Source organism: Podarcis cretensis, assembly GCF_951804945.1.
Source record: "Podarcis cretensis genome assembly, chromosome: 6".
Classification (NCBI taxonomy): domain Eukaryota; kingdom Metazoa; phylum Chordata; class Lepidosauria; order Squamata; family Lacertidae; genus Podarcis; species Podarcis cretensis.
Genome location: NC_137175.1, coordinates 99,121,261 through 99,145,290, shown reverse-complemented (window position 1 = coordinate 99,145,290; position 24,030 = coordinate 99,121,261). Strand labels below are relative to the sequence as shown.

Sequence of the window (24,030 nt, the reverse complement as noted above, 5' to 3'; positions counted from 1 at the left end):
CTCAACACAATGGATGCTTCAAATGGTTTCTCCAAATTCAGCTCAAATTACAACTTATACTGGCTTCTCCCATCTCACTATTATTCAACCCCCCTGAATAGAATCCCTCACAGCAGCACAAATACAACAGGTGTTGTCTCAAGCACACCTTATGTAGCTGAACAAGGTCTTCATTAGTTGCAACAGGTGTGCTTGAGCCAGAACACATGAAATACCTGAGCTGGCTAGGTGTTTGCTGAGTGTCAAATTTGGCTGTATGTTAGAAATAGGTCATGTTAGAAATATGAATTTCTTGGAGAATGGTCCAAGAAGATAAGAGAAGATATCACGCCCTTCACAAACAAGGAGCAAGATTCAAGAAGATAGCAAAAGCACTTCATGTTCCCGGAAACACCGTTGAAAGCATAATTCACAAGTTAAAAGTTAAAAGGAACAGTGGTTACACTACTTGGACAGGGCAGAAAATGGAAGCTATCTGAGGCAGCAACCACAATACTGAGAAGGCAGGCTGGGAGAAACCTTCAAGTGACTGCAAGAGAGCTGCAGCAAGACTTGATGACAGCAGGCACTGATGTTTCAGTGAGCACGGTAAGGCGCCTTACTAAGTGCAGAAGGGTTTCATGCCAGAACTCCAAGACGTTCACCACTACTGAACCAAAAGCACATGAAAACTCAGCTCCAGTATACTCAAAATCATACAAATAAGCCACAGAAGTTTTGGGATACTGTTCTGTGGAGTGATGAAACAGAATTAGAACTTTTTGGCCCCATGGATCAGCACTATGTTTGGAGGAAGAAGAATGAAAAGAACACTCTGCTCTGGGGCTGCTTTGCATCCTCTGACACTTGCAGCATGTGGAAGGCAGGATGGATTCATTGAAGTATCAGGAAATCTTAGAAGAAAACATGCTGTCCTCACGTGAGGAAGCTGAAGCCAGGGCATCACTGGACCTTCCCACAGGATAATGATCCCAAGCATACCTCAAATTCCACCAAGGCTTGGTTGCAGAAGTAGTCCTGGAAGCTTCTACAGTGGCCATCACAGTTACCTGACTTGAACCCCATAGAAAATCTCTGGTGGGATTTGAAGAAGGCGGTTGCAGCACACAACCCCAAGAAGATTACTGAAGTGGAGACCATTGCTCATAGGAATGGGCTAAGATTCCTCAGGAACACTGCCAGAAGCTGCTGTCTGGCTATGCATCTCATTTGCAGCAGGTCATAGCAGCAAAAGGCTGCTCTACTAAGATGCTTGCCATGAAGGGGTTGAATAATAGTGAGACTGGAGAAGATAGTATAAGCTGCAATGTGAGCTGAATTTGGAGAAACCACTTGAAGCATCCATTGTGTTGAGCTATTTCAATTGCTTTTGTTTGATTTGCTCATTGCAAACAGCTGAAAGTCTGTAAAGTTTGATCATAAACCTGATTTGCAACGGGGGTTGAATAATTTTGATTGCAACTGTATATTTTAATCACCTGTTTCTGTATTCAATCACTGCAAAAATATACAGTGGTGCCTCGCAAGACGAAATTAATCCGTTCCGTGAGGCTCTTCGTATAGTGGTTTTTTCGTCTTGCAAAGCAAGCCCATTGACAGCTTAGCGGATTAGCGCTATTAGCGGTTTAGCGGCTTTTAGCGGATCAGCTGATAAGCGGCTTAGGGCTTAGGAAAAGGGGGGGGAGGGAAAAAACCCCGCAGGAACTCGCAAGACATTTTCGTCTTGCGAAGCAAGCCCATAGGGAAATTCGTTTTGCGAAGCGCCTCCAAAACGGAAAACCCTTTCGTCTAGCGGGTTTTCCATCTTGCGAGGCGTTCGTCTTGCGGGGCACCACTGTAATCCAACTTCCAGAGAAGTAACAATCTGTTCAATTTTATGATGCCTCATTAGGTATGAGTACTATTAATATGGTTTATGCATTTTTCAGGACTGCTCAGAGATGCTGAGGTGGTAGGTTTAATATAGAACCATGAAGAGTTGACACATGTCTGGGACAGATTTTTATACTTGAAAGCAAGCCCAGTGATAGGCAGTTAATGAAAATGTAGTTCCAAATCTCTTCTTTGACTTTTTCCACTATAGCCCAGCTTACTTAAACCTATTTAATCCTGGTTTTGGTTACTGGCAAATTCTAAACTGTGGTATAAAAAGCAAACGATTTGCTGGGGTTTTCAAAAACTGTATTATGGTCAATGTGCAGGATTGTGCTACATTTGGCTTAGTTCATATTGCATACTTGTGGGTCCCTGAGATTCATATCTAGAGTGTAAAACGTGTTAGATTAATGGTGCCATTAATGTAATTTTAATATGTGGATTAAATAGCTGGGGAATACTTCTAAAAGGTTTTCTTGAGAAAATATTTTTTTAATGTATCAAAGCTAGTAGTGATTCACACTTGGCTCTAACCTTTGCTGTATGTTTGCCCCATGTTTTTTGAAAACGTTAAAACAATTTATACCTCTAATATTCTAAAACAATTCAGTTTCCCTGGCAGCTAACTAGAGGAGTATGGATGCTGTCTAGAGAGAGAAAGTGAAAATAAGACACTGTGAAAATTAAATGGGCTAAATTTGTATTTCAAAGTGGAACCATTTCCTTTTTCTGACTAGATGGAGTCTGCTCGCAAAGCATGGGAGAATTCACCAAGTGTCGGGGAGAAGAATTCACCAGCTACATCATCAGCATCTCCAGTAGGTGGTAGTAGTGGTGGCAGCAGTGGCAGTGGAAGCAGCAGCAGTAGCAGTGGACCAACCAGTGGTACATACAGCTCTTTCTCAAGTGCATCAATGCCTCCCATTCCTGTGGCTTCAGTTACACCTACAACTTCATTGTCAGGTACAAACTTTTGGACTACAGCCTTGCTGTTGCTGTTGTTGTTGTTACGCAGTCTGTCTGACTGGGTTGCACCAGCCACTCTAGGTGGCTTCCAACATATATAAAAGCACAATTAAACGTTAAAAAGCTTCCCAATACAGGGTTGCTTTCAGATGTCTTCTAAAGGTGATTTAGTTACTCATCTCCTAAGTTTCATAGTCCTTCAGTCTAAAAGACTGCCAGAACAGCTTGCATACAGTCCCTTGAAACAAGGCAAGACAGCCCCTGGCCACAGTCTAAAAGACATGACACTAAAGGGATAGGGAGGGAAGAGGGTAAAAGCAAACTCAGGTTCCAGTTCTGTTTAACTCTCTGCATTATTCAACTCTATTCTACAAGCAACACACATAACTAGCTTGTTCTCAGCTTGCCTGCTCTGGTTAGTTTACCTTGACTATAGAGATAACGTAATTAAACCATAATACAGGTGGCGACCATTTCGCACGTGTTCACATGACACGCAATCACCGATGAACACGTCATTTTGAACCTGAAAGAGGATGGGGGATAGTAGGGTGGGCTGACAGGCGCTCCACTGACCCGTGTGAATGCCTGGAATGCAAACAGAGAGCTGCCTGTAACTGAACGTTTCCAAGATTTCCTCCTCCGCCTAAGATGCTCAGATAAGGTTTTACTACAGTACATGAATTTCACTGGAAAGCCCATTAATTATGGATCAAGCTTTAATACAACTGAATGTTGGGGAAGAAAATCAGTATTTAGGTTCAAGCACGTCTACAAATCTAGCACAGGGGTTCAGGTAGCTCTTTGGCACTTGAAGTAGTATTTGTCCAGTAGATTGTTGGTCAATTTTTAAGAAAGTTTAACACATGATGTGTAATTTTAAGCACATAAGAACATTGGTATATTCAGAAGGAAACAGCTGTGAACATGCTACTTAATCCAGAACAGGGATGCAATGGGGCAGGGCTAAAATGATCGCACAAAATGGTCGCAGCCTATACATCAGAGTCTAAATTACTCACTCTAGATGCTGTTTATGCCTGTTCGTTGACAGAATAAAGCCTCCTTGAAGTGGCATAATGGAGTGGAAGATGAGAGGACTGACATTTTCATGACATACTTCACCCCCACTCATAATACAATAGTGTCTCCCAGGAAACATTTAAAGAATCATTGCTCTAAAGCAGTTGATGTTACTGAAAAAAGTTAACTGCAGTCTAAAAGAGTGGTTTAAAACTCATGTCAGGGAATTATGCATGTAACCAGGGCTTGCTTGGTTTTTACTAGTGCAACTCCCGCAACTGCTGACACTGCTGCTTCATTCAGGGAGCGGGGAGGGAAACAATTTGCTCCCTCATTTATAGAAGAAGCAGTCCTGAAAACTGCAAAGGAAACTCTAGCTATAGGTATCATTATCTTGTATATGTCCTATGGTGGTGTATCATCATCATCATCATTTTTAATTTGTTTACAACCTTTCACCCTCATGTTCCTGGGTGGGACACTATGTGTGAATATTACACTGACCCTAATGCTGGCATAGAATGCCAGCTGAGTAAAGGGACCTTGTGAGACTTCAAAAGATGCTAGTCCTTTGACAAGTCTCCAGGAAATGTGACCCTATAAGAATGAGCGGCCACCATTATTACCAACACATCCCTCTGTTATACAGACTTGGGGGCCAACTAGGGCCATCACATACAGGGAGAAGTAATCTGTGAAGCTACTTTAGGCAAATCCTCCTGTAGGCACCCTTCAGCTGGCATGGAAGGTCCTGTTAGTGTTATGTCTGGGTGGTGCCTGGTTGGCGATGATCCATGACAAGACCTCCCAAGCATTTGATGACTGAAATATACTATTCTCGGCAACCTTGAAAGTATTACCTGTAAGAATACGTTAACTGTGTTTGAATGTTTCTAGGTGTTCATAATGTTTTTAAGTATTCTTTTAAATTTTTTGATGATATTTTGCTGCTTTGTTGTTAGCTTTCCTGGTCTTCTTTGGAAAGAAGGTTGGGACAGAAAATAAATAAATAAATAAATCAGAAGTAGAATGTTTGAATAAAGTACTGCAGTAGTTAGCAACTTGCATTTCTACTTAAAGGTAAAGGTACCCCTGCCCGTACGGGCCAGTCTTGACAGACTCTGGGGTTGTGCGCCCATCTCACTTAAGAGGCCAGGGGCCAGCGCTGTCCGGAGACACTTCCGGGTCACGTGGCCAGCGTGACATCGCTGCTCTGGCGAGCCAGAGCCGCACACGGAAACGCCGTTTACCTTCCTGCTGGTAAGCGGTCCCTATTTATCTACTTGCACCCGGAGGTGCTTTCGAACTGCTAGGTTGGCAGGCGCTGGGACCGAGCAGCGGGAGCGCACCCCGCCGCAGGGATTCGAACCGCCGACCTTTCGATCGGCAAGCCCTAGGCGCTGAGGCTTTTACCCACAGCACCACCTGCGTCCGCATTTCTACTTAGGGTACACCAAATTTATGACTAGTTTACTGAAGCATGTTAGATTTTAGTAACTATTAAAGCAGTGCTTTGCTGGTTGTAATTTTAGGAGCTGGAACGTACACTACCTCTTCACTGAGTACAAAAACAACCACAACCTCTGATCCACCCAACATTTGTAAAGTGAAGCCACAGCAGTTACAGACAAGCAATTTGGCATCTGCGGGTCACTTTTCCCAGCTAAGCTGTATGCCATCACTAATTGCTCAGCAGCAGCAGAGTCCACAGGTCTATGTGTCTCAGTCGGCAGCAGGTAATATACGAGGTAGTCTCTTTGCATTGCATCTGGGTATAAATGGTTCCTCTTTCTATTTAAAGGTAGGGGTGAGTAAATTTAACCTCAGTGTTTCTTAAATCTTCTGGTTACTTTCATGATTGCAACTTTGTAGTCTATTCATTTCTCCCAACAAATTGTATTGAATGTTGTAGTATTTGTAAACAAAACACAAATGCTCTTTTTGAAAGTTTACATCAGTCTTTTTCTCTTGCCTTTGAAATCCCCCCCCCCCCAAGCATTTGTTTAGCAGCTAGGCGTATCAATTACCTTTACTTTTTAGTTAACTCGTGCGCTGTGCTACTGATTTTTTTCTCTTATGACTTTGTAGCTCAAATTCCAGCTTTCTACATGGATACAAGCCATCTCTTTGGTACCCAGCATGCACGACTGGCTCCTCCATCACTGGCCCAGCAGCAGGGATTTCAGCCAGGGCTCTCACAGGTACTATGGGGATTGACTGGGTGGCATATTTGCTTTTTAATAACAATACATGTTGACTCTTGTATTCCAAATCAGAGTTCAACCCTTCTCCATTTTGAATGTCCTTGTCCAGCTAAACCATTGAGTTGTGGTCACAGCTGGTGGCTCATACTGGAACATTTTTAACTGTGTATTCAAAGAGCAGAGGCATCCTACTGTGAAAGATTAAGCTCATCAGCTGCAAGAACTGGGGTACCTTCTGTAGTCTGCAGTTCCTGCAAGCCAAATGTCTTGCACAGAATCTATAGGTACTTCCCACTCCTTTGATATTTTCAGCAACTAGTGAGATGCACACACCATTATTAGTTCAGGTATCATAGGTCAGTGTCAGAGCACTTTCTTTGTGAGTAAAAACTCCCAGTTTCAATCCACAGCATTTATAGTTAAAGGATTTCAAGAAGCAGGTTGAAAAGGCATCCTTTTAACTGAGAACTTTGAGAGCCAGCTCAAGAGAATAGAATTGCTAGATGGACTGAGCACAAGGCAGTTTCTGATGTTTGTTTGCTTGCTTGGATGTCTAATTAATTATATTCCTTACAGCCTACATCAGTTCAGCAGATACCAATCCCTATATATGCACCTCTGCAAGGGCAGCATCAAGCTCAGTTGGGTTTAGGAGCAGCACCTGCTGTTTCCCAAGCCCAGGAATTGTTTAACTCATCATTGCAGCCTTATAGGTAAGTAGAAAGCAACTCCTCTTGGTTAACATTTTGTTTATAGTTCTAGTCTCTTAACTATGTCACACATTTTTTTCATTTGTATTTATTGGTGTAAGAATTGTGAAAACTGCACTGTTTTATGAAATGTTCTGAAAATGTCCAGAAAGTAAACAGTCCACATTAAAATTTAAAAATTCATGCAAAATTCATGTAAGTTCATTCATTTTTAGATTTTTGTGTGCTTTAGGGATAAGTGTTGAAAATGTTAGACTAAAAGGAGGCTTAGAATTTCTGAGGTGGGAGTAGGTTAGATGTGGCATATGAAGTGTCATTTCTCTGCCTGTTCAGAATCTTGCCAGTCCTTTGTGTTTGTCCAGTTTAGGTTTCCTCTGCAATTCTGAGCAGAATTGCTTGAAATATTGTAAATTTGATGCTCTTACAACTTGTGTGGTGCATTTTTGTGCTAGATTTTGAAATAATCTGTTTCCCTGGCTATGACACTTTTATTCAACTGCTGGCGAAGTGGCTTTAAGTCATGTGTTACAGTTTCTAGAAAGAACCATTCTTGCAGTTCTGTAAACAAGACCAAAAAAAGTCTAAAATTAATGTCAATTTTGAGTATTTGCATGGATTCCCCCCTTAGTAATCTTTTTCTTGTAATAAGGGGGTGTATGATATGTTTGTGTGTTTCTCCTTGTTTTATGCCTAGTGCACATTAAAACTTCAATCATGAAACCAGTTTTTGTAGTTTAATAACGTTTTATTAACTTAACTAATTCAGGACACTTGTTTTATAGATCCCAGCAGGCATTTATGCAGAGTGGCCTGTCTCAGCCGTCACCAGTGGTTCTTTCTGGCACAGCCTTACACAGCTTCCCAGCAGTGCAGCATCAGGAACTTGCCAAGGCACAGTCAAGCCTTGCATTTCAGCAGACATCTAATACTCAACCTATTCCTATTTTGTATGAGCATCAACTGAGTCAAGCTTCAGGACTAGGAGGCTCCCAGCTTATTGATACGCATCTTCTCCAGGTCAGAGTCAGACCTCCCCAGAAAAGTAACTGAAGAGTTGGAATCGCCTCTTTAATACAAAAAAATGGAATGCTGCTTCTGAGTGTATCTAAAAGGGAAATTACTCTGCATTATGAGACAATGAGTACCCGGCTCTGCAGGCAAGGGGTGACATAACTGGACTTCTGAGGCTCAGAATGTGTTTCCCAACAGGGGAGCCACAGAAAGAATGTAGTTGGTCAAGGGAGCCGTGGACTCAAAAAGGTTGAAAACCTCTGAGCTACAGGGTAATGGTATCCTTTCTGTCACAGGCACTCGCTGCCCTATCATCCAAGCAGCCTTCCCAGTTTTTGTGGTGTGCATTTATTTAATTGTGCCCTGTCATATGAGCGTTGGAAGCTGCCTTCTACTGAGTCAGGCCAGTGGTTCACTATCTGGCAGCGGCTCTGCAGCATTTCAGATTCAGACAGGGGTCTCTCCCAGCCCCACTGGAGGATGCCAGGGATTGAACTTGGAATCTTCTGCGTGCAAAGCAGATTCTCTGCCACTGAGCTGCAGCCCAACTCATGTGTATTATTATGCATAGTGCTTCAGTTGTTTGAGGCACTATACTGTTGAACACTTGCTGTACTGGGCTGGTGTCAACAGCCAGCATTCCTATGCAGCTGCTGTGGCCCTCCACACCAGGCAGCTGGGTCTGCAGCCTTTGTTTCATTTACACACAGTGACACTCCAGGACGTTGTGAGTAATTAATGGTAGGTGACTCATAGACACCTGGGACAGATCACAATGTTACCCACACTTAGAGGGACCCCATCAAACCCTGGATATGATTCCCCAAATACACCCCTTCTCCCCACCCCCTTCTTTCCAAACTGTAGCAGGGAGGAAGGAAAACTGGAGCAGAGCATGCAGGTTTCAGGTAATTTCAGACCGATGTATGGAAGAGTCCTGCACACCCTGATGCAGTCCTGATTCACCCATTAAAACTTACACTTTTTATAGAACCTTGTTCCCAATTTGGCAGTGATGTATTTCAGCTGTTTTGAATATAGATTATACATAGCAGCAGTTATGTGTCCAATTAAATCTGGGACATATTTTATCCATGCTTGCTGCTTTTCCAAATGTGGAAATGTTTATAGCAGGAGTGGAGAACCTGTGACCCTCCAGGTGTCCTTGGACTTCAGCTCTCACCATTGGGCATGCTGGCTGGGGCTGATGGGAATTAAAGTTCAGCAACATTCCTGCTGCATCGTACAGAGAAGAGTAAATCTAAAATGAAATGGTCATACAACTGTTCTGTTCTTCAAATTAAATTAACCTTGCTTAGCTAGTCACCTAGAAAATGTTAACCTCTCTCTTCTCAGGCCAGAGCTACTCTTACCCAGGCCTCAAATTTGTATTCTGGACAGGTTCAGCAACCAGGTCAGACTAGCTTCTATAACACTGCGCCGTCTCCCAGTGCTCTCCAGCAGGTAAACTATGGCACGGTAAATTGCTTTCAATTATATTTAATATGTGTGTGTTTGTGTGCTTGTGGTGCATGTAGTACCATTGTCTGCTGACAGGAGAATGTTCTTTTGAGAACATAGTTTGTGTTCTTTTATAGAGAAGTTGCTGTCTCTCTCAATATAGCAGTCCAAAACAGTTCTAACACAGAATAAAACTTTCTTTAGAAAATAATAATATAGTGTTCTTTTTCTTTTTTGAGGTGTTGCTCTAAAAAAACCAAGCCCCCTTTTGTCTAGAGATCACTGTGATGTTTACTGTGGTCCTTAGCCTACTCCAGTTAAACTTCTTATGATCCTAGAGTCAACAGCTAGGAAGTTGATCTTCCATTATGCAAAACCATAATGTGGTTTCAGAGAATAGTTTTCTCCAAGATCAGGTGATAAATACTCAGGACCATAGTGCTTCTGCTGGGGATTTGTTAGAAAAATCCTGTGCATGCTGTTCATGGCATCTAAACATTAGCAAGATGGTGCAGATCTGTAAACTACATAGGCATTTCTTCTACACAGAGTACATAGAAATGAATAGGAGCACTAGATGAATGTCTGCATACAATTCCCATTCAGTTCAGTTTGTTCAGTGATGTGCTGATCTTCTATAGAGGCGAACATCCTAAAAGTATTTCATAAGCTTGCCTCTTTTGAATAATGGCTACTTGGTATATTACATTAGATCATACTGCAGTATTACTCCAAACCATGGCTCAGCAGTCAGTGGTGGCATTGGAGGCCAGCACTGTTGCTAGGCAAGAGATAAATCTTTAAATTAGGCTGGTGGGACAATAATAAAAAAGAGGTCATCCCTTTTGGATCAAGAATGGAGGCTCTATTTTATTGCAGAGTTGCAAGGGGAATTGGGCATAGTATGTATGTTTACCAGAATTTCCCTGCTCTAAAGACAGAAGTCTCTACATGAGAGCAGAGAATGGTTGCTTCCGAGTAAGAAAGGTAATATCAGAATAAGGTATTTAGATACGGTCTGCAACTGGAGTGGATAAATTAAGAACTATGCTCGTGCCCTGTTGTAGCCAGGAGCAATTTTCCCTTCATGTTATGTGATATTTTGGTATATTGTTTGGTGGAGGGTGTAGTTTGTCTTCTAACTATATTGCCAGTGATACTGCTATCTTTTATATCTCGTTTAATATTTTATGCACATTAGCACTTTAAATTTTGGTATTTTGTATCTAATTGTCTAGTTATCCAGTGAGGACACCATCACTGAGGTCATTACAGACACACAAGAGAGGTTGCAATGGGGGCTGGACAGAACAGATGAGGGCTTAGAAATACACTGCTAAGCCTCTTCTCAATCCTTCCCTTTGAATGTGTGGACCCTAGATGCCATGCCAATTTAATAGTGGATTTTCAGCATCCATAGTGAGCTCATTTTTGGTGTCTCAGGACTTCATGGCTACTATGGCAACAATAGAGCTGTCACAATATGTTATGATCCCACCCTGAGGCAGGTAACACTCTGGATCGGAACAGGGTATAGATTTGGTGCTTTGGATGAGAAGATTTTTTAAAATAGCACACTTGTCTTAAGCTCATTTCCTGGTGAGATTTACATTTCTCGCGTTCCTCTTTCTCTGCACAGAGTAGGGGACACATTAAGATGGTCTCCCACCACAGAAGCTGGTGGATTCATATGGATTCTTGAGAGTTCTTGGAACATTTCCAGTCGATATGACTGGTGTTCCTATTGGTACTCTGGCCATTTGGTGGAACCTGTTTGACACAATCCCTAAGTGTACTCTCCCTAGGTAGAGTCCATATACCTCCGTGGCTTACTTGAGGATTAGGGGCAGAGAAACGGCTGGGCCATGATTAAAATACCAGGTGGGGTGGGTGTGGAATTTTAGCAAATCAACCCCGCGCAAATAAGATGGCTATGAAGAAACTACATCTCTTCCACTATTGTGTCCTCACAGCGTTGTCCTTTTGAGCCTGTATGGTGCATGTCTTCTCCATCAGGGCCAAGAAATAAATGCTTTCAGTTACTGCTTTCTGCACCACAAAACCCAATTCCTGCTTCTGAAACCTCAGTTTTACAGGGAATAATGAGGGAGATAGGGAAAACATAAGTTACAGGAGAAGGACAGGGAGGGAATTCTGTTTACTAAGAACCATGTCCTACTCTGGCTTGCTTTCTGAATCATCAGATGCTGCCCATATGTTTTCAGGTTTATAACGCCAAAGGATAAAAATGTGTATATTCTTTCTGTTCAGATGCACTAAAGGTACAAATTATAATGGCTGTACATAGAGAGCAACACGTGTATATTTCTCAACAGTATTCAGAAGTGGCAATTTAATCATGATGCACTTTAGCTATTGAAGCATCTGTGTGTCTAAATCATTCTTGCGTTTTTCTCCAGGTGACAGTACCTATACCAGGATCACAACTTTCTTTGCCCAACTTTGGATCAGCAGGCCAGCCTTTAATTGCTCTTCCACAGTCCCTTCAGCCTCCTTTACAGCACACGCCACCACAGCCTCAGACTCAGAATCTGAGTCGGCCAGCACAAGTCGGCCAGCCTTTCAGAGGACTAATTCCAGCTGGAGCTCAACACAGCATTATAACTGGGAAGGTAAAAGTGACTGTGTCTTAAATCTTGCTGAATGGCAGCAGGAAAGCATGAACAAATGCACATCATATCCAGGCATGCCATGGTTATTGTTTAGCAATCATTCCAAAGGGATAACGTCTTAGTCCTTATAGCACCATAACCAGTTTATGAGGAAATAGCAAATGGAAGAGATTGAACATGGATGGAATTGGTTTAGAATTAAACTAATTCAACCAAAGTTCCCCGGCACATACCCTGCAGGGAAACCCCCTGGCAAAACAGCAGCCAGAAGCATTGAATTCTCTCTCTCTCCCCATCAGCTGACATCACCCAGTGTTGTCAGCTGGTGGACAAGTGAGTAGTTTGAGGGAAATAGCCTCATGGGCCAAATTGGACCCCCTGGTAAGCTAAGGTTGGCCCACAGGCTGGCGGTTTTGTATCCTATGGTGGTTCACATTCACAGTCAAATGCTTGACTTTTGGCTACTTAGTGAGTGTACCTCCCCCAAGCATCCTTATACTCTGAACCACAGTTGTGTTGTTTCTCCAGCTGTGAGCCAATGGCATCACAGAGTAGCACTAAAAACAGTGGACCCATAAGCAAAAGAGGGAGGAAAGGTCATGTTTCCAAAGGGGTGGGGATGGTGTGTTAGAAACTCCAGTTCTTTTTATACTACTGAAAATTACCTGGGAGTACTAGAGGAAGCCCACTTTGGAAAATAGTGGAGGAAGGTGTTTGGTGGGGTCACTATTTTTTATTTTTAAAAAGCCACTGATTTTCCACTGAATTGTTGGGGCTCCCTGTAGACCACCTTCTAAGTCCCATAGAGACCAAGCAAATGCTCAGTGACTCCTTTATCTGTTACGCATAAGTCTTTTGGTGAGATTCACTGAGTATTGGTAGAGAGTGCTTAAGCACATTCATTTTGCCTAGCTGAGGATTTTAATTATTTATGTCACATGGAATAAGAGAGTATGAACCGTAATATGTCAACAGCTCCCCCCCCCCTGAGATTTTGGAGTAGGTGTGGAACTTGTTTCCTATCTCCTGTTGCCATTTTAAAGATGATTAAATGAGTATGGCAGGGCCCTTCATGAAAGTAAAGGTAAAGGGACCCCTGACCATTAGGTCCAGTCGTGGCCGACTCTGGGGGTTGCGGCGCTCATCTCGCTTTATTGGTGAGGGAGCCGGCGTACAGCTTCCGGGTCATGTGGCCAGCAGGACTAAGCCGCTTCTGGCGAACCAGAGCAGCGCACAGAAATGCCGTTTACCTTCCCACCGGAGCGGTACCTATTTATCTACTTGCACTTTTGATGTGCTTTCAAACTGCTAGGTGGGCAGGAGCTGGGACCGAGCAACGGAAGCTCACCCCGTCGTGGGGATTCGAACCGCCGACCTTCTGATCAGCAAGCCCTAGGCTCTGTGGTTTAACCCACAGCGCCACCCGTGTCCCATGAAAGTATTAGTGTGTAATTTTGTGTCCTTTGTAAGTTGGCTGGGTTTCTTTGCTTCAGATGTCAGAAATGGACCTGAAAGCTTTTGGAAGTGGCATTGATGTTAAACCAGGCACACCTCCAGTCACCGGACGAAGCACCACTCCAACGTCTAGTCCCTTCCGGTAAGCAAGTCTTTATAAACAAGTTAGCAGCATAGATTTGTGATGAAGCCCACTTACATAAATAGTACTTATTAAGCATTAGTGTAAGGGTGCCACTCTGGTAGCCAGCTGTGAAGTGGCATAGAAATGTTTAATAAATAAATAAGGGCTAATGCAGTTTGGAGAAAGATTTGTGCAGAACATTGACTTGGGCCATAATATTTTATATGGACATGCTTCTAACAACACAGAATATGGACCACGCCTCCCATCTTAAAACTGCTAAAATATTGTTATATTTTATTTTTTATTTTATTTTTTTAAAGTGAATGTAATAAATGGGGTTATGTGGGAATGGGTTGGCTGGCGTGGAATATTTATGTTTTAATTAAGCCATTGACAGGCATTCTGGCCTCTTTTTGCAGTCAGTCATTTCAGATTGCTTTTTGGCATTTCCTCTACTTTGTAGTAAGGAGACAGTGTCAGTAATTGTGTGGCTGGAGGGCTCAACTAACTGAGCTGCTCAGGACTGAGATGAAAAAGGAAACATATTTGGAAACAGGGCAATTTATTTTGCAGGAAATATGAAGACAGAATGACTGCATACTTGCCCAATTCCCATTTATTTCAGCAGAGCTTGCACAGGTGTGTTTCCATAGGATTGTGTTTCATATATATATGACAACAATCAATATGACTATGATTTGGATACTGTACTCATGTCAGTGAATACTGCTATTTGATTAAATGTTCTGAATTTTATGAAGAGTGCCCCTTAGAATTTATTTTCATTTCCTTGTACATTTTTCTACATATCCCCAATATTATCTATGCGATATTAGGGATTCAGCAATAACAGAGCAAGAAGAAATACTTCTTATTAGTGCCAGGTAGTCTTCAGTTGGAGAGGGAAGAACTTGCAGATTTGAGCTACTTAGGGTTTCAAATTACTCAAAAGTCACTCATATTACTCAAATTGAAAAGTAAGGTGACTTGTAAGACTCTTTTTAGTATTATTTTGAATGCTTACTTGAACACAAATTGAGAGGAGAGATCAAAACATAGAAGGCTGGGGACCAAATATATGCTTCGGCCCGCACAATAAGCTTGCACTCATCCGTTAGAATGTTTTTTCCCCTTTGAAATGCTGACCACCATACCAAACTACTGAAATTCTCCTCAGCTTTAAAAGCAGGTTCCCATTCAGGTTTTTCCCTCTCAGTTTTGAGGGCTAACACAACTCGCTTCATAGTACAGTGGTGCCTCGCAAGACGAAATTAATCCGTTCCGCGAGTCTCTTCGTCTTGCGGTTTTTTCGTCTTGCGAAGCACGGCTATTAGCGGATTAGCGCTATTAGCGGATTAGCGGCGCTTAGCGGCTTAGAAAAAGGGGGGAAAGGGGGGGGAACTCGCAAGAGCTCGCAAGACGTTTCGTCTTGCGAAGCAAGCCCATAGGGAAATTTGTCTTGCGAAGCACCTCAAAAGACGGAAAACTCTTTCGTCTAGCGAGTTTTTCGTCTTGCGAGGCATTCGTCTTGCGGGGCACCACTGTACATTGGATCCTGATCAGAGCTGGAGATTGAATTTGAAAGCAGTACTGAGCACAAAATCAGTGGAAGTCTAAACAAGATGATTTGGAAAGCTAAATTTTGTGCTTCCCTTAAAATAAAGCCCCCAGCTGAGAGCTATTTGGGAGTTTCCCAAAATCTGAAGACATGTTTTTAATAGAAGCATTTAGCCATAGTGATTACCCCAGTCAGGTGTGGCAGCAGCTCAGGAGATTAAACAACCAGTATCACATAGGAATGTTTGCTGGGTGCCAGAAGAAAGCAAAGGTCTCATGGTTCTGTTTGAAAGAACAGAACAGTGTTAAATCCTCCTGCTGTATTACAGGGTTTCTAGAGACATTGTGCACTGCCTATTGAATTCAGAATACCACAATTTATAGTTAATCTTAATTTCTCCCTTTGTGTGGGGTGGTGGTAGTAAATTAAGCTTTAATTTTAGCATCTCTCTATTTCATATTGCTGTACAAAAACTCCTTGTGTTTCCTTGTGTTCGCTACAAACAGCATTTACTAAATAATGGCCAGTTTTCTTCTGGATTCAAGGTAGCACATGAAAAGTGTAACAAAAGGTTTCTCTGGTGCTTATGATATCCAATATATTAACTTACTTTAAATGTTTTCTCTCTAAGGGTTGCTTCCACAAGTCCGAACAGTCAGGCCAATAAAATGAATACCATCGTCTACCAGAAGCAGTTTCAGTCGGCAGCTGTGAGAATGACGCAACCATTTCCTCCACAGTTTGCACCCCAGGTGGGCAGCAGCTGCTATACTGCCAGTGGTCTGAGGTTTTCTATCTTCAGCTTATTTCAAATGGAAGAACCCCTATATGCAGGAATATCTATCAAATATTTCCTTAAATAATTTATAAATCAAATATATATAAACATTCTGTATCTTGCTTTCAGTAACATCTGTGCTCCTAAAGTTGAGAGATTGGACAGCTCTAATGCAGGCAGGTGACCACAGGCTTCTCCGCACAGCTCTTGCTACGTTTGAGTGTTAAACATTTAAAGGGAGAGGGGGAAACAGTGTCTGAGAGAAGGGTCCCAGTGTGCGGCTTAAAGCAGACATCAAGTGCACAATACAACAGGAATGTCTCCTGTGCTGTTTCCGCTGAGAATTGCATATGCCTCCAGCTCGACTCATTTTATTGGTGCTTCTACAGAAATTCCTGGTGAATTGTGTGCTCTTGGCCACTTACCTGAAATGCAGCTGTAAGGCAGTCTTCCAAACAGTTAGCTACAAATAAAAAATTGAGCATCCTTTAAAAGGGGGAGTGCTTTCAGAGTGCTGTTGCTATAAAGTATATGATATGGAGACATGTGGTGTGTACTTTTGATTCTAAAAATGTCTTGTATGTTGCACTTCAAATTTGAGATTGCCAGATTCTGTTTGAAAACATAAACCTATCTGTTGCCAATCCCTGCATCTTGACATATATTTTGAGGAACCCCTCCCCCCTTTTGGTTTTCAAATGTGCTAAGACAATTTTTAAGCACACTTCCTACCTTAAGTCCCCCCCCCCTTAGAATTCTCCAAACATGGCCAATCTTAATAGAAAATTGCACCCACCACAAGGCACTGATTGGTGGCGGAGGCGGGCTCTCTGCAGAGAAGCCACCATGTGATCAGGTTGGCATTATGCTAACAGCTAAATGTCTCTCTTTTTGTTGTTGTTTTTCCCCCACTTAGATCCTCTCTCAGCCTAACCTGGTCCCTCCATTGGTAAGAGCCCCACATACTAACACCTTCCCAGCGCCTGTTCAGAGGCCGCCAGTGGCACTGGCTAGTCAGATGCCACCTCAGATGACCACAGGCCTTATGAGCCACCCTCGTTTGCCACATATGGCCAGGGGTCCTTGTGGATCACTCTCTGGAGTCAGAGGCAATCAGGCCCAGACTGCGATGAAGGCTGAACAAGACATGAAGGTTAGTATTTTTGGGTGGCCATGCTGTGTTAACCACAGTTCAGTCTTAACAGCTTGCAAGGCAAAATACTACTATTAAAATGCCTCTCGATCCTTCAGATACCCCTTTCTGCAGTGGCCACAGAGAATATAAACCCAAATATTGATTTCAGGTAGCACATGTTAGTAAAAGCACAATCCCAGGGAATGTGATTTCAACGCTTAAGGGTTTGCCTGCTTTTCTTGCAGTCCGCTGCCTGGTGGATTGCACCCATTCCCTTTGCCTTTCTCTTATTTTAAATGTACAAAACCGTTATTAAATAGCTAGAATCTCCCATCAATAGCTGCATTTCACTGCATGACATTATTTGAAGAGCACTTGGAGACCCTTCTGAATGAAACAAGACACTTTCCTTTCGATGTGAGCTGTGTGGGGATACCATAAGATTAAATGAACTCAGAAATCAATCAATTGTTAAAAAGGACAGAATTTCCTTATTATTTTCAGTTGCGTACAAGGACAAAAGAGTGGTTCCCTGAGACAATCTACAGGGTTTTTGTGATTTTCAAATGGTTTGGTCAGTATAATAGGCAATGCCTCTGATAAATGAGTTCTGCTATTTGTACAAATTATGGTTGGCTGGCTTGAGTGTGGATGGGAGGAGTGCATATGTTGTTAAGTTTTAATATTAAAATTAAAACTTATCAGGCAACTTACAAGAAAAAACAGTATCAAATCCCAATAGAACTAAATTACTAAATCAGTAGGACCAGTAAAAACATAACAGACTAAATAAACTAGAATCAGTATAAATTTCCAGTTAAAAACATATTCAATCACATATTGGAAGCCTTGGGCAAATAAAAATACATTTGCCTGACATTGGATTTGGAGTCCCACATTTTTGACAACACAGTCACACAGTCACCTGTCTTGGAGGAGGAGCTCTGAGAAAGACTCAAGTGAGAGAAGGTGGCTCTTTGGATAACCTGTGTCCCAGATCATGTAGGGCAAATATACTGCAGATGGTAGTGAACATCCACCTGAATTATTTTGCTCTCATTGCTGTCCTTTTTCTGTCCCAAGGCAAGTAGCAGCTTTCTCAGCCAAAGTTTTCATTATTACATTTGGAGAAAATGTTTAAAAATATATATTTGACTTGAGGAAGGCTAACAACAGGCATAGGCAAACTCGGCCCTCCAGATGTTTTGGGACTACAACTCCCATCATCCCTAGCTAACAGAACAATGGTCAGGGATGATGGGAATTGTAGTCCCCAAACATCTGGAGGGCTGAGTTTGCCTATGCAGGGCCAACAATAACCAGGTGTAATGATACCTAGAATAAAGCCTTTCCCGTTGCCATGTTACCATCTATCATTTTGTTTAAAAGAAGAAGACATTGTTATACCATTTGGAAAGTTTGTGCTACAAAAATATACTTTGAATTGTTACAGGCATGCATGCTTTTTCAATTCCAGTTACCATTTCCGATGATAGTGCTCAGGGATCCCATATCCCATCTTGAAAAATTGTGGAAATGCACAGTTGAATTGTGAAGAGGAAATGGCACTTTCAGTTGTTGTCCACCCCTTCTTCTCCTTAATTTCCAGGTCTATACAATGAACTGGATGCCTGTTTCATGGAAGCAGAATCCTTTTCTCTTGAGTAAAATTATTTGCAGGGTCTGATTGTGCAGAATTTTTTATGGTGCTTGTGACTAACTGCAGCTTAATCACACAACCTTTGGGTGGAAGGGTATGAGAAGGGACTTTCCTCTTGGCAAGCCCTGATGGTATTATAGTAATTCTTCTCAGGCAGTTTGCTTGTAATTCTGACTTCTCTTTAAACTCAAACGGTATATTTAAATTTTCTACCTTTTAGTAAAGTCAGCCTAGTGGCTACAGTTCCAAGAAAGTGTTTGCAATATTTATACAAGCATGTGAGAAAAATGGATTTTGACCCTTGCAAAATCACGAATATTACAATGTGCAACCCAATAATCAAATGTTACTCGTGTGAAAAAGATGTTGCAAATTTTTGCAGATGGAAGATAGCAACAAGTGTGATACATTAAGCTCATGCATATACCATGTTTACTCAAATCTATCGCTTCTCGGCCTTTTGGCCTAAGATCAAGTGCATATTTACTCAAATCTAATACCCACCTTTTTTGGCCAAATTGCGTTGCAAAAATTAGGGTGTACATTAGTTTCTGTGGCGCATTACATCCAAGTAAATAGGGTAGTTTTGCAGGCCATCGGCCTCCTGCAGCTTGACTTCCTCCAGGAGGCTTGTCTTCCCCCCCTGCTACCCAAAGTCCACTGGCACCAAGCCACTTTCTCTTGTGTTTTTCTCGCGAGGCAGTGACACTTGAGCCCTAGCAGTAGAGGGCTGCTCGCACGGAAGAGGCAGCAGTGGGATGCCAGTGGTAGGCGCCTGATCCTCAGACATTGTGGTTGCTGCCAAGGTGCCCCAAGACCCTCTCACCCCCTGCTGCTGCCGCCACCGCGGCCACCTTCTCCTCCCTTCCTCCCTCTTGTCAGACGAAACTGCCCTGCCACCAGATTTGCTGCTTCGTCTTTCGGCAGCCTCCCTCTTGCTCAGAGCTCCATGAGCTGCCATCGGCTGTGGCCAACAGTAGCCCTCTCTCACGTGCAGACTTCCCTCCTTGCACTCCCAGCCTCAAACCCCCCAAAAAAGTGTGTGTGTGTGTGTGTGTGTGTGTGAGAGAGAGAGAGAGAGAGAGAGACAGACAGACAGACAGACAGACAGACAGACAGACAGACAGAAGAAGGAGGAGGAGGTGGTGGTGGTGGTGATGGAGATGGAGGAGATGGAGATGATGATGATGGAGATGGAGATGATGATGATGATGATGATGGAGATGATGATGATGGAGATGGAGATGATGGAGATGATGATGATGGAGATGGAGATGATGATGATGGAGATGATGATGATGGAGATGATGATGATGATGGAGATGATGATTGGTCCCCTCATGGCCCTTAGCCAAACCAGCCTTCCTTCCCCAGTCCTAGAGCGGCTGCTGCTGGGCGCTCATCCTTTCCCTTCAAGGCAAAGAAAGCAGCACACAAATATCCTGGCTGCTTTGCCTCATCACCCACAGCACATTGCAAAAAGAAGCGTCTTTTTAAAAAAAGAAAGATGGAAATGAACTACTCAGTCTGTGTTCTCTTCCTCCAACCTCCTTAGTTAAAAGGAGGTGGAACGGTCATCAGTAGTGGGCAGCAGCTGCAAAATGCAACACTGCCTGCTCACTAAAGAAAGCGTCTTTTGTCTCAATAAGCCAACTCCCAGAAGCCTAAGACCAGGACAGAGTTGCTAGTCATTCATCCTTACAAACCATGCTTTGGAGAAACAGAACTTTGTGGGAAATAGTCTTTAAACTTCTATAAGTGGTAAGTGTTACTTGCAAAAAAAAAATTACTGGAAATGAAAAACGAAATAAAGAAGTGCCTCTTCTTAGGGACACCCCATTTTTTGTCAGTTTTATTGGCAGTGAGGACGGGGGGGGGGGGAGGCAGTAAACAGCATCCTCCATGCCCCATCCTGCTACTCCTAGGGCTGTCCCTATTGGCCGTGAGGGCTGGGGCATCCAAGCTCTAGCCCAGAGAGAAATACAGCTTCTATGCATGATTTTGGAAATGCCTTTAAGACTGTTTAGTCAAATGTCCCCGCTTTTGGCTTCCTCACTAACACACAGTCTTTCTCTCTCGGCGTGTCACTGGAGGCAAGCTGTTCCTTGCCATCAGAGAACATTTGTAGAGGGGAAACATTGAGGGACACTGATGTCTTAGGTTTGTGTGAACTGTACACTCAAGGTGAGTGTCTCTGCCATCAGTTGTGTAGGCCTGTGTTGTGTTAGTTGTTGTGCTAGAAAATTAGATGTATTATGAAGGAAGGGGGGTGCAGGGAGAATCCAGAGCCTGTCTGCAGAGTGGAAGGAAAGGAGGACCTTTTCTGCCTTCCCACTTCCAGCCATTCCCTGAAGACTGGAGAAGGGGCCCACATAAGAATATTAGGAGGGCAGGCAGGGGAAGCATGGCTTTGCTTTTTCGGTCTTCTGATGTGGACGAGACCATATGAAAAATGAGCATAAGATTTTAGCTCCTGTTCATTCATTTTCAGCTTTGTATTGTTGTTATAAAGAGTCCAAATTGTTGTAAAGAGTGCACTTTTTGCTGATGTACATTAAATTCGTGAGCAAATACCTTTTTTTGGTTTCAAGGTTTTGAAAATTGAGGTGCACATTAAATTCAATAGCACGTTAGACTCATAAATACAGTATAACTTCTGTACAAGAACATCTGCCACTGAGGAAATCTGACCAAGCCAAAATATGTTTGGCATTTGAAGGGTCTATAGAACTTCACTGAAGAATATTGATTATTTTCTTGATTGCACTGAGTTTTTACACATGCTGACATACTGCTATTATTTATAGTTTATGAAGTCAGCATCTGAAGTTTTTGACTTGTATGCAAAGCTGTACTTTTATACTTCTGTATCCTTGCTTTTAATCTTTGTACAGGTCACATTCCATTCTTACCACATGCTTGTATAAATTTTGATGACATGTTTTTGGCACTGTTGCCTTTAGGTTGACTTTATTAAAAGGTGGAAATACAGTGTATTCTTCATTGCGTTTTTGGCCTTGACTTTGGTGGTGTTTGTAGCCTTTCTGCTTACCACAAACTGGAATGTGTTTGAGAGGAAGAAGCATGGTCATGGCTTGCGCAAGGGGACTGACCTAAATGTCACTCCGGCTCCTTTTAATTCCTGCAGAACTACTAGTAGGCTCTAGGTTAGGGAGTTGAATGACAACTCCTATCAACATCTGGAGAACTGCAGGTTCACTGGATCGCCAGAGAAATTCAAAATGCCAGGCATGACAAGAAATGATTTTGTCTTGGCATTCAAACTACATTGTGGAAGAAATTTCAAGGTGTGTGAGTTACTATTGTAGGCACTACCAGGAGAACTCTGAATCCCTCAGATCCTGAACACACAGAATACGTAGTTTCTTTCAGGCCTGTACTCTTATTTAACCCACTTTCTTTCTTATTAAGGCAAAGCAGAGAGCAGAAGTCCTTCAGTCAACACAGAGATTCTTCTCTGAACAGCAGCAGGCCAAGCCACCTGGAAGCAAAATGCAGAAAGTGAGTGACGGTGGGAGTAAAGCGGCTGAGGCAATGGCAGACTCCTCTCCAGGAGTCTGTCAGGACAAAGTGGCGGAGAAACCAAGCCCCGCACCCACAACAGCCCCCAAGCCTGTGAGAACTGGACCAATCAAACCTCAGGCTATCAAGACAGAGGAAACAAAATCCTAAGTGTTGTGCCCATTTCTTTCAATTGGGGAGTGAAATGCCACTGGCAAAACCTGTAGCCAAAGGGCAAAGCATGTCCCTTCAAGGCTGTGAATGGCATAAATAGACACAGTTGCTAATTAGCCTTGGCAGACATGAATGGTAACATGCTTTAAAGGTCTGGAGATCTTGGGGCTTGTAGCTTCCAGGCCACCACATGAATTGAGCGTACTCTGTCTGTATAGGGGCACCTGTTTTTCTGAGGATGCAAAATGAAAAATAATGCTGCTGAAGCATGTTATTAACCAGTGGTAAATGCTCTTCTGTTTGCTGTTTCAATTTGAAAAGAAAGGCAGATTGAAGAAGGCTATGCTGGACAGAAATGAAATTGGTTTTATGTTGCTCAGGGTCCTGAGAGGATGCTGTTATTTAATAATGAAACAAGAGAATTTAAGGCAATTGAGAAGTCGCACAGAGCAACTTACCCTCAGCCTTCCTCATTTTCCCCACCAACACACACTTCATTCTGTGATGCTCTACATCAGGTATCCCTAAAAGGCAGGCTATAGCTGCTGCTATGGTTTGATATGGTGCTGAATTAACTGGGGAAGATGCGAGTTGACCCCCATGTTCATACCAAAAGTGCAGAGTTTAGAATACTCCCATTTAGGAGTTGTATTGCCAGTCACATTGAGCTCTGGCTCAGTAGTACTTGTGGGAAGGAATCCTTTGGCCTTCAAACTTTTCAGCTTATGTCTGTATAGAGCAACAAGCACGTAACCTGCTGCAAGACAGCATCCTCTGAAACAATGCATTCTTATATCAAAGCTACTCCTTCCTGCTCACTGTGTGCTGGGAAATAGAATCAAGTCAAATAATGCCTTCTTAATTGTATCCTTCTAGTAGTATAGCTGTAGGAGAGTACTGTATGATAACTTCTGTGAATGTAAAATACTCCATACCTGCTTATATGTAGTTGTGACTGTGCTATAGTAGAGCTGTTTTAATGACGTTACTGAAGACTTTTTCAGGCAATGATTGGAAGTTAATAAGAGAGCACCACGTACCATAGCAATTGCAGAATTGACTGTTTTCTCTGAGAATTTCTTCTTCCCCTTCCCAACATTTTTTTGGAACGAAGAGTGAGCTAAAAGTCTAATGTGTATAATTTTGTTCAGATGACAGCAGAAGCTGGAAAAGTCTGTTGCTGCTATTGATGCCTAGTGAAATGCTATTGGTTATCTTTTTATATAAATATTATAATTTGAATTTTTGGAAACTTAGCTGTGATGTCAGCTTTGGGGGAAAGATATCCACTTGTACTGTGAGTTGGCATTGTACAGAAATTAACAGCCATATTGGTCTAGAAATGTTTAAACTTTTTTTTTCATTTGTACAGGGGTAACACTGTATTAAATATGTAAGGTCTTATTTACATGGGTTTGATTACAGAAACTAATAAAAAATATTCTCTACATAAAGTGTCCGGGAATGTCATGCTTTGCCACCCACCTCACCTTTAAAGAATGGCCTCTATTGAAGAACTTAGAACACCATCAGGTTCATATGGAGACAAGTACCCCTTCGGGTCCTCTAATCCCAAGCCAAAAAATGCTTTAAAGATTAAAACCTGCACCCTGAATTGAGGCTTGGAAACTAACGAGGACCCAGGGCAGCTGGAATTCTCTAGTTGCTTCTGAGGCAGCTGGAGGAGACTGTCCTGAGTTAAGTCTACATTGCAGGTGCTAAAGTTGGAAGTGTTGCT

General features: G+C 42.5%; 1 protein-coding gene across 13 annotated transcripts in view; it reads left to right on the top strand.

The window, feature by feature from the left end:
- Nucleotides 1-23,746, top strand: part of PRRC2C (proline rich coiled-coil 2C) — a 77,778-nt gene extending 54,032 nt beyond the window's left edge. For 4 of the 13 annotated variants that reach the window (XM_079980986.1, XM_079980992.1, XM_079980991.1 and 1 more), the window contains 12 exons: nucleotides 2,613-2,838; nucleotides 5,397-5,600; nucleotides 5,953-6,065; nucleotides 6,645-6,781; nucleotides 7,561-7,795; nucleotides 9,146-9,268; nucleotides 11,671-11,883; nucleotides 13,377-13,480; nucleotides 14,039-14,104; nucleotides 15,655-15,775; nucleotides 16,718-16,954; nucleotides 22,029-23,746. In XM_079980986.1, coding sequence (XP_079837112.1) covers nucleotides 2,613-2,838; nucleotides 5,397-5,600; nucleotides 5,953-6,065; nucleotides 6,645-6,781; nucleotides 7,561-7,795; nucleotides 9,146-9,268; nucleotides 11,671-11,883; nucleotides 13,377-13,480; nucleotides 14,039-14,104; nucleotides 15,655-15,775; nucleotides 16,718-16,954; nucleotides 22,029-22,289 — 2,040 coding nt within the window. In that variant the 3' untranslated portion in view covers nucleotides 22,290-23,746. The remainder of the gene's footprint in view (nucleotides 1-2,612; nucleotides 2,839-5,396; nucleotides 5,601-5,952; nucleotides 6,066-6,644; nucleotides 6,782-7,560; nucleotides 7,796-9,145; nucleotides 9,269-11,670; nucleotides 11,884-13,376; nucleotides 13,481-14,038; nucleotides 14,105-15,654; nucleotides 15,776-16,717; nucleotides 16,955-22,028) is intronic. The other 9 variants (XM_079980984.1, XM_079980983.1, XM_079980988.1 and 6 more) reach the window with 8 other exon arrangements.
- Nucleotides 23,747-24,030: the final 284 nt, after the last annotated feature.